At 60.2% G+C, this 12992-nt stretch overlaps 1 protein-coding gene across 3 annotated transcripts; it reads left to right on the top strand.

The window, feature by feature from the left end:
• The first annotated feature begins 5779 nt into the window (after positions 1 to 5779).
• Positions 5780 to 10896, top strand: IRX2 (iroquois homeobox 2). 3 transcript variants are annotated; one of them, XM_055086356.1, is made up of 5 exons: positions 5780 to 6028; positions 7365 to 7770; positions 8073 to 8792; positions 9610 to 9685; positions 10395 to 10896. In XM_055086356.1, the coding sequence occupies exons 1-4, from the start codon at positions 5780 to 5782 to the stop codon at positions 9660 to 9662; spliced, it is 1428 nt and encodes a 475-aa protein (XP_054942331.1). In that variant the 3' UTR covers positions 9663 to 9685; positions 10395 to 10896. The 3 variants fall into 3 exon arrangements, with proteins under 3 accessions (XP_054942331.1, XP_023979575.1, XP_054942330.1); XM_024123807.3 differs by having other exon boundaries at positions 9610 to 10896; XM_055086355.1 differs by lacking the exons at positions 9610 to 9685; positions 10395 to 10896 and having other exon boundaries at positions 8073 to 8896.
• Positions 10897 to 12992: the final 2096 nt, after the last annotated feature.

The raw sequence follows: 12992 nt of genomic DNA, 5'->3' as shown, positions 1-12992 counted from the left end.
AACGGAGTTTATGTATCCCAATAACAATGCAGAGCGTAAGTTTTAATGTCTCTGCGTAGGCATTTTAATTTGCTACAGTCACTACTAATAAAAACGGCATGTAGGGCGATTCAACTGTTTAATAGTGCAAGGTAGACGGTTTTTATTAGTAGCAGGCAGCAGTACGGAAAATTTAGATTTCAGTGGAGGAGTGTAATTGCTGGGGGATAAATACACTCGGAGAAGAGACTGTCTTCAGAATCAGCAGCGCCGAGCTAAAGGCAGAGGGAAGAGCCAGGCAGCCGTTTCTGGAGATGCACCCTGGGCGAGTCGAGACCCTCCAGAGCCACGTGCACATGTCTGGTTATACACTTAATTGATGTCAAAATCGAGTGTATCGGAGCTTACGCTCTTGCTCCAAACTGGGGATGTTTTTGTAATAATTCGCTGTTTTCTTTTCTGCCCCTGGCAGAGATCAGGCCCAGGAGAGAGATCGAGGGAGGGGAGGGAGGGCGGGGGGGGGGCAGGCCCAAATGCTAATGAGACAACAGCAGGAACTGGTCTTTAGAAATGGAAATACTCAGGCCAGTCTTCCTAGGAGATAAAAATTAGACCTGATTTTTTCACTTAAACTATGTAATTGGAAGCGATCCGAAGGCCTGTAACCTGATCTGTTGCTGTTTATGTTGGTCATCCAACGTGTGTCTGTCTCATTTATGGCCTCTTCCCGGCCGAATACCCTCCCAGGAAGACCACAAATGCCGTGGATCCTGTCAAAGGCATGCGCCGCAGGGCTGCTGGGGCCTCTGGCTCTCTCTCCTTCTCTTTCCTTTTTAACGCTAGGATAATTGATTTAAAATATCTGCCCTGAACTGAATTAGGACGTCCTGCTTGGGGTCACAGCATTGTTGAAACTCCCCTGCTGGGTCCTCACAGCGGCCCAGAGTGTGTGGGAAGTAGTGGGGGAGGGGCGGGACGGAGGAGGGTGTGTTTGGGGGGGGGGAGGTGGCCAGTGAGGTGTGGCAGGAGCTGGCTGGGGTTTGTAGGCAGCGTGGGGGGACAGGTGGGGGCGAGTGGTTTGGGGACTCGGGGGAGAGGCGGCTGGTTAAAGGGCCTGGACCGCACCTGCCGGGAGCCGCGCACCCGCAGGCCAAGGAGGGTGGGTTCTGCTCAAGCCCGGCACTGCCGTTTACAACTGGTTCTCTTGGACCTAGGGAAAGGCAGACGCACCCTGACTGCCTCGAAGGTTCCGCAGGCGATCAGGCCGCAGACTGGGGCCTCATGGTCCCCGCGCTGCAGCCGCAGCCAGCAGAGCGGCCGCAGGACGCGTGCGCGGCGCCCGCGCGACCGCGACCCGAACGCGATAACTCTGGCCACTCTGAGAGCTGCCCAACCAACATGGGGCTGCGGGAAGGGGGGGGGTGTCTGCGGGCCGGAGCTCCCACCTACAGCGTTCTCCCCCTACAGGTCACCCACCCAAGACGGCCGCCAAGGAAGTGGCACCTGTTGTGTGGGCCATCCCGCCGTATCCGCACACACCCGACCCCCCGTGGACCTCCCTGAGCGCCATCGGTGACCTCCCCCGCCCCCCCGTCCCCCAGCCCAGTCGCCAGACGCCCGCTTCCGCTGGCCTGGCCCCCGGAGAAGGTATGGGGAGAAGGGTGTTTTCGAGGGACTGGGGGTCCCAGGGCCCTTTGCTAAGCATCTAGCCGCTGGGCCCTGCGAAGCACCTCCCGGGTCGCCTGTTACCTGAGCTACCTGTGCTGCCGACTGCACCGCCCGTGCCACCAGCCTGTCGTTTTCTCGTCCCTTCCCGAGTGACAGCGAGGCTTCACGTTGTGCCAGAGGCGGTCTGTCCGGTGACAGTCATTCCCCATAGTGTTTTACAACACACAGCCGAAAGAGGAGTCAACTTATTAAAACAAAATAAAATAAAACCTTTTGGGGGCGGGCGTCTTCCCGGCCGAAGCACTGGAGGCGCGGGCTAAAACGCTTCCTAGAGCAGAAAGTCCTAACACCCCGGGGCCGGCTTGCCACTACAGACTTCGGGTCAGAAAGCTCACCTCAGGGCCCTCCTGGCAGTTCGCAACGAAAGTACCCCGGATCCGGGTCCCGCGGGGACACGCTGGGCGGCGCGGGGCCGGAGACCAGACGCGAGGCCACGCGGGGAGCTTCGCGCCGCGGCAGGCAGGGTGGACGCAGGAAGGTGGAAGGGAGAGCCACGCACGGCGCCCCCAGGAGGACCCGGGCCTCGGGTGCCACACTCCCGCCCCATCCCCCGTGGCTCTCGGCCCTGGCACTAGGGTCCTGCGCTCAGCCACCCAGGCGGAGAGGGGGCACGGGCCGTTCGTCCCCCCAGGTGGCAGCCCGGCGGCCTCTGCCGGGGTCTCGCGGGCCGAGCTGGGGGCGGGGCAAGGGAAGGGGGCCAGCGCGGCGGGGTCTGGGGGGCTGGCCGCGGAAGGTGGGAGGGCGGGTGCCGGGAGTCCGCGCGAGTGGGAGGGGGTGCGCACTGCTCAGCCCCGCCAGGCTGCAGGGCCGCGAACCGCGGGCTGGGTCTGCGAGAGAGGCGACTGCGCCACAAAAGCCTGCGCGTCGCTACCGCCTTCTCCTCCTCCTCCCTCCCTCCCTCCTCTTTCCTCCCTCCCTCCTCCTCCTCCTCCTCCTCCTCCTCCTCCTCCTCCTCCTCCTGCCTCCCGCCGCCCGCTCCTCCGCCCCCCTCCCCGGCCCGTCTCCGCCCCTCCCCCGGCCGCGGCCTGGCCGCTGGAGCGGGCAAAGCGGGCGGGGCGGGGGAGGGGGCGGGCGCCCGAATATGCAGATGAGCTCGTGACGGACAGCTCCGCGTTCCAATGTCCCTCGGAAACTCGAGCGCTCCTTCCTCAACTCCTCACTCCCGAGTCCAGACTCCCCCAAACCCCGACCGCCGGCCTGGCGCGCGGCTGCGCCCACCGGCTCCGCGCTGCCGCCGCCGCCGCCGCCCAGCCACTCCCCCGGCCCGCGGGCCGCCCGGGCTAGTGCGCAGGCCGGCCTGCCTCGGCCGGCGGTCCCCGCGCCCGCCGCCGCCGCGCCGCGCCCCGGCCGGGCGTGGATGGAGGGCGCCGCGCGCCCTGCCCGCTGCTCGGCGTGACGCGGGCCCGGCGCCCCGCGCCCACCATGTCCTACCCGCAGGGCTACCTGTACCAGGCGCCCGGCTCGCTGGCGCTCTACTCGTGCCCGGCGTACGGCGCGTCGGCACTGGCGGCGCCGCGCAGCGAGGAGCTGGCGCGCTCGGCGTCGGGCTCGGCGTTCAGCCCGTACCCGGGCTCGGCGGCCTTCACCGCGCAGGCGGCCACGGGCTTCGGCAGCCCGCTGCAGTACTCGGCCGACGCCGCCGCCGCCGCCGCCGGCTTCCCATCCTACATGGTAACCGGGCGCGGGCGGGCCGGCTGGACGCGGGACGCCGGGCGCGGAGACACAGATCGCGGCGCCAGCGGAGCGGGGCCGGGGATCCGCGAGCTGGGCCGCGGGGAACGTGCCGTGGGAGGTGGCTCCGCAGTGGGCGACTGGGGTCGCCGCGCTGCTGGCGGGACGAGAGGCCAGGGCAAGAGGCAGGCGCTCGACGTCCTGAGCGCGGGCCGAGACTCGCGCTCCACGCCCTTCCCCTCGGCTGCAGGGGTCATTTTCCCCAAGAGCCTGTGAAGTGCGACTGGAGCTGGCTGGGGTTTGTAGGCAGCGTGGGGGGACAGGTGGGGGCGAGTGGTTTGGGGACTCGGGGGAGAGGCGGCTGGTTAAAGGGCCTGGACCGCACCTGCCGGGAGCCGCGCACCCGCAGGCCAAGGAGGGTGGGTTCTGCTCAAGCCCGGCACTGCCGTTTACAACTGGTTCTCTTGGACCTAGGGAAAGGCAGACGCACCCTGACTGCCTCGAAGGTTCCGCAGGCGATCAGGCCGCAGACTGGGGCCTCATGGTCCCCGCGCTGCAGCCGCAGCCAGCAGAGCGGCCGCAGGACGCGTGCGCGGCGCCCGCGCGACCGCGACCCGAACGCGATAACTCTGGCCACTCTGAGAGCTGCCCAACCAACATGGGGCTGCGGGAAGGGGGGGGGTGTCTGCGGGCCGGAGCTCCCACCTACAGCGTTCTCCCCCTACAGGTCACCCACCCAAGACGGCCGCCAAGGAAGTGGCACCTGTTGTGTGGGCCATCCCGCCGTATCCGCACACACCCGACCCCCCGTGGACCTCCCTGAGCGCCATCGGTGACCTCCCCCGCCCCCCCGTCCCCCAGCCCAGTCGCCAGACGCCCGCTTCCGCTGGCCTGGCCCCCGGAGAAGGTATGGGGAGAAGGGTGTTTTCGAGGGACTGGGGGTCCCAGGGCCCTTTGCTAAGCATCTAGCCGCTGGGCCCTGCGAAGCACCTCCCGGGTCGCCTGTTACCTGAGCTACCTGTGCTGCCGACTGCACCGCCCGTGCCACCAGCCTGTCGTTTTCTCGTCCCTTCCCGAGAGACAGCGAGGCTTCACGTTGTGCCAGAGGCGGTCTGTCCGGTGACAGTCATTCCCCATAGTGTTTTACAACACACAGCCGAAAGAGGAGTCAACTTATTAAAACAAAATAAAATAAAACCTTTTGGGGGCGGGCGTCTTCCCGGCCGAAGCACTGGAGGCGCGGGCTAAAACGCTTCCTAGAGCAGAAAGTCCTAACACCCCGGGGCCGGCTTGCCACTACAGACTTCGGGTCAGAAAGCTCACCTCAGGGCCCTCCTGGCAGTTCGCAACGAAAGTACCCCGGATCCGGGTCCCGCGGGGACACGCTGGGCGGCGCGGGGCCGGAGACCAGACGCGAGGCCACGCGGGGAGCTTCGCGCCGCGGCAGGCAGGGTGGACGCAGGAAGGTGGAAGGGAGAGCCACGCACGGCGCCCCCAGGAGGACCCGGGCCTCGGGTGCCACACTCCCGCCCCATCCCCCGTGGCTCTCGGCCCTGGCACTAGGGTCCTGCGCTCAGCCACCCAGGCGGAGAGGGGGCACGGGCCGTTCGTCCCCCCAGGTGGCAGCCCGGCGGCCTCTGCCGGGGTCTCGCGGGCCGAGCTGGGGGCGGGGCAAGGGAAGGGGGCCAGCGCGGCGGGGTCTGGGGGGCTGGCCGCGGAAGGTGGGAGGGCGGGTGCCGGGAGTCCGCGCGAGTGGGAGGGGGTGCGCACTGCTCAGCCCCGCCAGGCTGCAGGGCCGCGAACCGCGGGCTGGGTCTGCGAGAGCGGCGACTGCGCCACAAAAGCCTGCGCGTCGCTACCGCCTTCTCCTCCTCCTCCCTCCCTCCCTCCTCTTTCCTCCCTCCCTCCTCCTCCTCCTCCTCCTCCTCCTCCTCCTCCTGCCTCCCGCCGCCCGCTCCTCCGCCCCCCTCCCCGGCCCGTCTCCGCCCCTCCCCCGGCCGCGGCCTGGCCGCTGGAGCGGGCAAAGCGGGCGGGGCGGGGGAGGGGGCGGGCGCCCGAATATGCAGATGAGCTCGTGACGGACAGCTCCGCGTTCCAATGTCCCTCGGAAACTCGAGCGCTCCTTCCTCAACTCCTCACTCCCGAGTCCAGACTCCCCCAAACCCCGACCGCCGGCCTGGCGCGCGGCTGCGCCCACCGGCTCCGCGCTGCCGCCGCCGCCGCCGCCCAGCCACTCCCCCGGCCCGCGGGCCGCCCGGGCTAGTGCGCAGGCCGGCCTGCCTCGGCCGGCGGTCCCCGCGCCCGCCGCCGCCGCGCCGCGCCCCGGCCGGGCGTGGATGGAGGGCGCCGCGCGCCCTGCCCGCTGCTCGGCGTGACGCGGGCCCGGCGCCCCGCGCCCACCATGTCCTACCCGCAGGGCTACCTGTACCAGGCGCCCGGCTCGCTGGCGCTCTACTCGTGCCCGGCGTACGGCGCGTCGGCACTGGCGGCGCCGCGCAGCGAGGAGCTGGCGCGCTCGGCGTCGGGCTCGGCGTTCAGCCCGTACCCGGGCTCGGCGGCCTTCACCGCGCAGGCGGCCACGGGCTTCGGCAGCCCGCTGCAGTACTCGGCCGACGCCGCCGCCGCCGCCGCCGGCTTCCCATCCTACATGGTAACCGGGCGCGGGCGGGCGGGCTGGACGCGGGACGCCGGGCGCGGAGACACAGATCGCGGCGCCAGCGGAGCGGGGCCGGGGATCCGCGAGCTGGGCCGCGGGGAACGTGCCGTGGGGGGTGGCTCCGCAGTGGGCGACTGGGGTCGCCGCGCTGCTGGCGGGACGAGAGGCCAGGGCAAGAGGCAGGCGCTCGACGTCCTGAGCGCGGGCCGAGACTCGCGCTCCACGCCCTTCCCCTCGGCTGCAGGGGTCATTTTCCCCAAGAGCCTGTGAAGTGCGACTCCGCTGGGGTCGGGATGGGATCTGTCCTGGGTGGTCCTTCTTTCAGGCGCCGAAGCTCGGCCAGCAGTCCGGAGCGGGCCGGGGCTGGCTGCTTTCGGCGCGGGGCGCGAGGGTCGGCGCCGCTGGGGCCTCCGGGGCGATTACCGAGTGTTTAGCATCTACTTGTAGGGGCTTGGGGTCACCGGGTTGGGGAAGGGAGGGAGCATCGGCAGGGGCTCTGGGGCCCGGCCCGGCCGCCAAGATCTCAGCCACGCTTCGGAAAAACGTGTCGGCCGCCGTTTGGCCAGCTAAGTGCCGCCTCGGTCCCCTGCGCACCGAGAGCAGCTCCTGCTTCCCCGACCCGGGGTCGGCCCGCGCTCCTCGGGGTCGCAGCTGGGCCCGGCCGGGTGTGGCAAAGCGCGTTTTAGATGGTGGAGGCCGTAACGGGGGCTTGTGGCCACCTCCCGCGCTCGGCGGAATTCCAGGGCAGCGATGGAGTAGCTGGGGCCTCGGCGAAGGCTGTAAAAGTCTCGAATTTAAACGTTAAAGGCTGAATTAACATGCTAATTACCACGTATTTGAAGAATTCGAAACGGTGACTGGCTTCTGAGTTGCAAATTGGATTTGCCAAGCTTTAGGGCGGTGAATAGCGGAGCGGGGGCTCTGGGGTAGTTTTTTAACCATATAAGGGCTGGGGAGGGGGAGTAGGGGAAGCAGCCGCACTTAACATCCAGAGAAATTTAGATATCAGGAAACTACCTGTGGGCCTGTGTGCGCGTTCGTAGTTGTGTACGTCTGTACCGGCGGCCCAGGGGCATTTGGGGGAAGACGCGTCGTTTTAGGAAAGTGAGATAGTTGGAAATTTTGATAATAAAACCGTATCGCTTTTCTTGATCAACAGCTGGCCTTAAATTACCCTCTGCGTCCTTTTGCTCTGTTGCTGCGGGAAGCGCAGCTCTAGCGCCGGAGGCATCGTGGGAAAGGCGGCCACGGGAGGGCTGAGGGGTCGCCTTGGCGCTGACGCCCGGCAGGTCCCCAAGCGACCCGCTCACCAGGCTCTTGTCGGTTGCAGGGTGCGCCTTACGACGCGCACACGACCGGGATGACGGGCGCCATCGGCTACCACCCGTATGGGAGCGCGGCCTACCCGTACCAGCTCAACGACCCGGCCTACCGCAAGAACGCCACGCGGGACGCCACGGCCACGCTCAAGGCCTGGCTCAACGAGCACCGCAAGAACCCCTACCCCACCAAGGGCGAGAAGATCATGCTGGCCATCATCACCAAGATGACCCTCACCCAGGTGTCCACCTGGTTCGCCAACGCGCGCCGGCGCCTCAAGAAGGAGAACAAGATGACGTGGGCCCCCAGGAACAAAAGCGAGGACGAGGACGAGGACGAGGGCGACTCGGCAAGGAGCAAGGAGGAGAGTCCGGACAAGGCGCAGGAGGGCACCGAGACTTCGGCGGAGGACGAAGGTGAGAGGGGCCGAGGCGGGCGCAGGGTCGCGGGGGCTTGCTTCCCAGGCGGGGCGCCAAGCTGAGGTCAGGGAGGATGAGGTCGGGGGCTGGGGGGCGGGGGCGGGCAGCACGCCCGACGCTCCAGGTTCGGGCCTGGAGCCTCGGCCGCCTGGCAGCTCCGGGCCGAGCAACTCCTCCTCGGTGAGCGCGTCCTGGGAGGTCACGCTCCCTCGAGGACGCGGCTCGGGTTGGGTCGAAGTGAGGGAGCAGGTGGGGCAGAGAGCCCCCGGGTGCCACAGACCGTGCCCGCGCCCCTGCAGGGATCAGCCTGCACGTCGACTCGCTCACGGATCACTCGTGCTCCGCCGACTCGGACGGAGAGAAGCTGCCGTGCCGGGCCGGGGACCCCCTGTGCGAGTCGGGCTCGGAGTGCAAGGAGAAGTACGACGACCTGGAGGAGGACGACGAGGACGACGACGAGGAGGGAGAGCGGGACCTGGCGCCGCCCAAGCCCGTGACCTCGTCGCCGCTCACCGGCGTGGAGGCGCCGCTGCTGAGCCCCCCATCCGAGGCCGCCCCCCGCGGGGGCGGCGGCGGCGGCAAGACGCCCCTGGGCAGCCGGACGTCGCCGGGCGCGCCGCCGCCCGCCAGCAAGCCCAAGCTGTGGTCTCTGGCCGAGATCGCCACGTCGGACCTCAAGCAGCCGAGCCTGGGCCCGGGCTGCGCGCCGCCGGGGCTGCCAGCGGCCGCCGCGCCCGCCTCGTCCGGGGCGCCGCCGGGCGGCTCGCCCTACCCCGCGTCGCCGCTGCTCGGCCGCCACCTCTACTACACGTCGCCCTTCTACGGCAACTACACAAACTACGGGAACTTGAACGCGGCGCTGCAGGGCCAGGGGCTCCTGCGGTACAACTCGGCGGCCGCGGCCCCCGGAGAGGCGCTGCACGCCGCGCCCAAGGCTGCCAGCGACGCGGGCAAGGCGGGCGCGCACCCGCTGGAGCCCCACTACCGGCCCCCCGGCGGCGGCTACGAGCCCAAGAAAGGTAGGCGGCCTGCGGCCCGCGGGGCCCTGGGGGCGGGGGCGCCGGCGGGACCCCGGTTGGTGAGCACCCTCGAGGAGCCGGGGGAGGGGCCGCGGGACCTGTAGGTCTGGCCGGGGAAGCTTTGTCGCTTACACGAGAACAGGAGGAAGGCAGGACGTCTTTGGACGGTGGTGCTTGGACTGCACGTTAGAAGTGAAGGGGTGGTGAGGGCGGAAAGGGGGCGGAGGGCCAGGCGATCCTGCCTCGCGACGGAACTTGCCTGCTTATAACTGACATTTCGTGTCATCTCTCATTATTACCGTTATTAGTGTTCTCGTGACTGTTTTCATTTGGGCAAACACAAATTGCCACAAGATGCAGCTGACAGCTTTCCCCCTGCTGACCGAGCCTAAGCTTCTGTGTTTTCTGTCCCTTTATAGAGTCTCAGCTGAATCTCCTCTTCTGCCTTTGGCTGGAAGGACACAAAACGTTCTAGTTCTTCCCGGAGGCCTTAGTTTTTAAATCTTCAAAATAGAAAACGAGAGCCTATTTTCTTTCTCTCCTTTTCTTTATATCGTCTCTGTTGCTCATAATTCAGGCTTGAGCTGATAAGACCTGTAAAAGGAGTCGAGGGGGAGAGAAAATGAGGACGCGGAAACATGACCGAAGTCTGTCTCAGGCAGTGGTGGTGGAGACAGCGGGCTCCCCCAAACTGCTTGCTAGGCGCAGGGGGCAAGGGCACGGCGTGCGTGGGTGTGCGGGCTGGTGGCTGTGCTGCTGTCTGGGAGACTGATGGCTCTGGGGGTGGGTTCTGACTAACTGCCCCCTCCCCTGACAGATGCCAGTGAGGGCTGCACCGTGGTTGGTGGAGGCCTCCAGCCCTACCTATAGAAGGGCCGCACACAGCAATGCAAGTAAGTGGGCTCCCTGGGGTTCCCCCCTACCCCTTGGGGAGCCTCCCAGAACCAGCTGCCCTGTAAACTTGCTTAATGTGTATATCTTGCTTTTTGTCAGGGGGTTTGAGGACAGAGCACTGCAATCTTCCCCTTTTTGTTTGTTTGGTTAGGCTTTCCCCTTTACGTGGGAGAGGATCCATGCTCTTCTAGAGTCCCTCTTTTCTGCTCAAGTTCTGCTTTACAGAATCACTCCTTTAACTGGAATGTATTTATTGCACTACTGCTGTTGTTTTCTCTTTGGAAAAAATAGATTCTTAAAATCTGGGTATTTGTATGCAATTTGGAACTTTTCTTTGTTTTTTTAAACTATGCTAGACCCTTAATAGACACTTGCCTTGATGAGCGAGTGCTCCTGAAACTTGGGGTATCACACCCCTTTACAGATGACCTTTGCAGAGTCAGACTGGAGAGACATAGAAGGACTAGTCTAGTCTTTTATCAGGCTTGTCCCTATGTCCAAATGGACTAGATAGGGCCGTGCAGTTCGCCTGGCTGACAGCAGTAACTCAAAAAATACCCACTTTACAAGTAGGCACAATTACCAATCACAGATCTTGAAGATGGGAAAGAGGCAAAACCATTTCAGATGGACTCCTTTTTAGAGTATGATGATGTTGGCATGGGACTGAAGGATTTGGTATGATTTGGTCTTTTCCTTGGTCCACAGGTAGGTGTCACAATTGCTTTGGAAAAAAAAAAAAGTCAGCAGGCCATTCTCTCTTCCCAAGTTCATAAATATACAGATATATATATATATTAAAAAAATGATCTCTAAATCCGGACCACATCTTGTGCCACTGTAAAAGAGAAGGATCCACAGGGCACTGCCAACCCACAGACTCTATTGGAACAGACTTTTGTTGGACATATGTGAATTTGTTGGCATAGTATAGCTTCCCCAATGTATGTGTGACTTTTGAAAACAATCTTTTTTCTCAGGATATCTTGAATTGATCACTTCATTGCCACGGTATATATTCTATAGGTGTGATAGGATTTACTGTAAAGTTTATTTGTAAAAGATGTACACAGTAGAAATAAAACGTGATTATAGAACTTGAGTACTTAAGAAGTGGAAACAAATTTGATATTTATTTTTATAATGATATAAAGCTTCTAGTAATTTATGCAAGTTGTATTGCAATGGAATCTAAACCTTTTGTAAATAAATTCTGCCTGGTTTTTATTTGAACATTGCTGGTTATATAATCTTTGTTGGTTGTTTAACAAGAATTCTTTACTAATTTATATCTTAAATTGTAAATAAAAGCAAACTAGTCTACAACAATGTGGTGTCTGGGGCTCATTTGTCCTGGAAGAGTGATTTGGGTAGGGAGGCCTGGTGATAGTAACCCCTCTGCCCAGGTGATCTGACCTCAGGCTTTTTAATGAAAATGTGTAAAATAATCTCTCCCTTCTCCTCCTCCTACAAAAAGGCAGATGGAAGAGAAGTACACAGTAGGGAGATATGTGTGGGGTTTTAGGTTATTTATATACACATGCATTGCAAGAAAATTCAGATTTTGTGTTCTGAATATGAAAATGGCTTGTTAGTATACATTTTAAAAGCTTGGCAAGATAAAATGATCTGATATGCCTATGCATTCGGATCCATTTTATATTTATTTCTGGTATAGGCTTATTGAAGCTTCTCAGTAACTAGAGAATTGTGATAACATGGATAATAGTTACACCCTCAGCATAAATTATTGAGGGAAATAATTGTTTATTGTAACCATGAATTATCCAGATTGGCGTAGATTATTCAGATTTATTGGATGACTTCTTAACTCTCCTTTTCATATAACTCACATTAAACACACGGCGAAAATCTGGGAGGAGAGATTTATTTTCCTTACAGTGACTCTTACCCTTACCCTGGGGGGAAAGAAAAGTTTAAAGAACCTTAGCCTATTGCCTCGTTATTGTGTTACTATCTAATTATAGGACAAGTCTAGAATTTGTAGTCAGGGAACATATTCCCTTTGATTAGTATCATAAAAGCAGCAGAACTGTCACTTTAATTTTCAGCAAAATTATATTTATATCCATATAATATAATTCCAGAAAAGAAATGAACAATCATTTATTTCCTCTCCAAAGATAAATTGAGTGAATACAACTTACGGTTATAAAACAAGAATAATAGCTTCTTAGATTGCCCTCTAATCAATCATACACTTATTTTTCAAGAGGTTCATCTATTTTATTCCATGATTAATAATGTTGCAGCCTGAGAGCATTATTGGATCCCAGTGGGGGTCGTCCCGGATGCTTTTAGCTGCTTTGGAATGGTCAGTTGGGGTTCATTATGGGCTGATATTGAACAATTTATAAAATCTTGTCTAAACATCTGCCGGCTCCGATAGGCCGATGTGTCTGAGGATGGGAAATTGCTGGACCAGTTGATATTGACAAACGGATCTCTCTCCAGTGGCTCTTTGTGCCTTAGAAATTAGTGGCCTCTTGCTGGGGTCTTGTTAGAAAGGGTATTTGAAAGTAATCTTAGATACTTGAGGCAAATGCAGGGGGTTGTGAACCGGTCACAGCACCATGCCTGTGGGGAGGAACGGTGGGGTCTGACTGCCAACGGAGACGCAGGCCAAGGTTTCGGTTTTCCATTACTTCCCAGGCATTTTGTTGGCTTTGAGTAGATAAGCATTTGGAGGTTAGCAGAAAGCGAATCTCTGGGGTACACAACTATTTTTTTCTCCTTCCTGCCTCTCCTAGTAAGAGACCTTGACATGTTTGGATCTGAGCTATCTCTTGGCAACAGGGAAGATTTTTCACGTGGGCAGCCTGGTTACTCTGTGGCAGCATGTCAGGAAGAAAACAAATTCGAGTCTGTGGACATAAAAGTGAGGCGGGAGCTCCTTTGCCTGTTTTTGTCTTAGATGAAACCTTTGTAGAATTACTGTGAAGATAATGATTTTCCCTCCAGATAGCATTTGACATTGCCATACGAAGGTGTTAAGTAGTTTTGCTTTTATTAATATTAGCCATATTTCCTAAATCAGCAGGGAATACAATGCGCATGGCAGCAATATCTGCTATATGCAATATTATAATTTGAATATTTGAAGACTTCAGTGAAAAGTATGAAAGTTAACAATATTTAACAAATTAAGCACTGAAAGACCATGCCCCCAGTGAAGATACACACTGAGGGCACTCCATCTCTTAAAGAAGTGTGGAGAAGTAGGAAACCCAGGCAAAAACTGATCTCCTTGCACATGTTCAGAAATTGAAGCCTGGATAAAAGCTG

Source organism: Physeter macrocephalus, chromosome 8, assembly GCF_002837175.3.
Source record: "Physeter macrocephalus isolate SW-GA chromosome 8, ASM283717v5, whole genome shotgun sequence".
Lineage (NCBI taxonomy): Eukaryota > Metazoa > Chordata > Mammalia > Artiodactyla > Physeteridae > Physeter > Physeter macrocephalus.
The sequence above is the reverse complement of the archived record's forward strand: the minus strand, read 5'-3'. Positions and strand labels throughout refer to the sequence as shown.

Coding starts and splice junctions, on each gene's coding strand:
- IRX2 (XM_055086355.1), top strand. CDS start 5,780: ATGTCCTACCCGCAGGGCTACCTGTACCAGGCGCCCGGCTCGCTGGCG. Junction 6,029..7,364: donor CCGGCTTCCCATCCTACATG/GTAACCGGGCGC, acceptor TGTCGGTTGCAG/GGTGCGCCTTACGACGCGCA. Junction 7,771..8,072: donor GACTTCGGCGGAGGACGAAG/GTGAGAGGGGCC, acceptor GCGCCCCTGCAG/GGATCAGCCTGCACGTCGAC.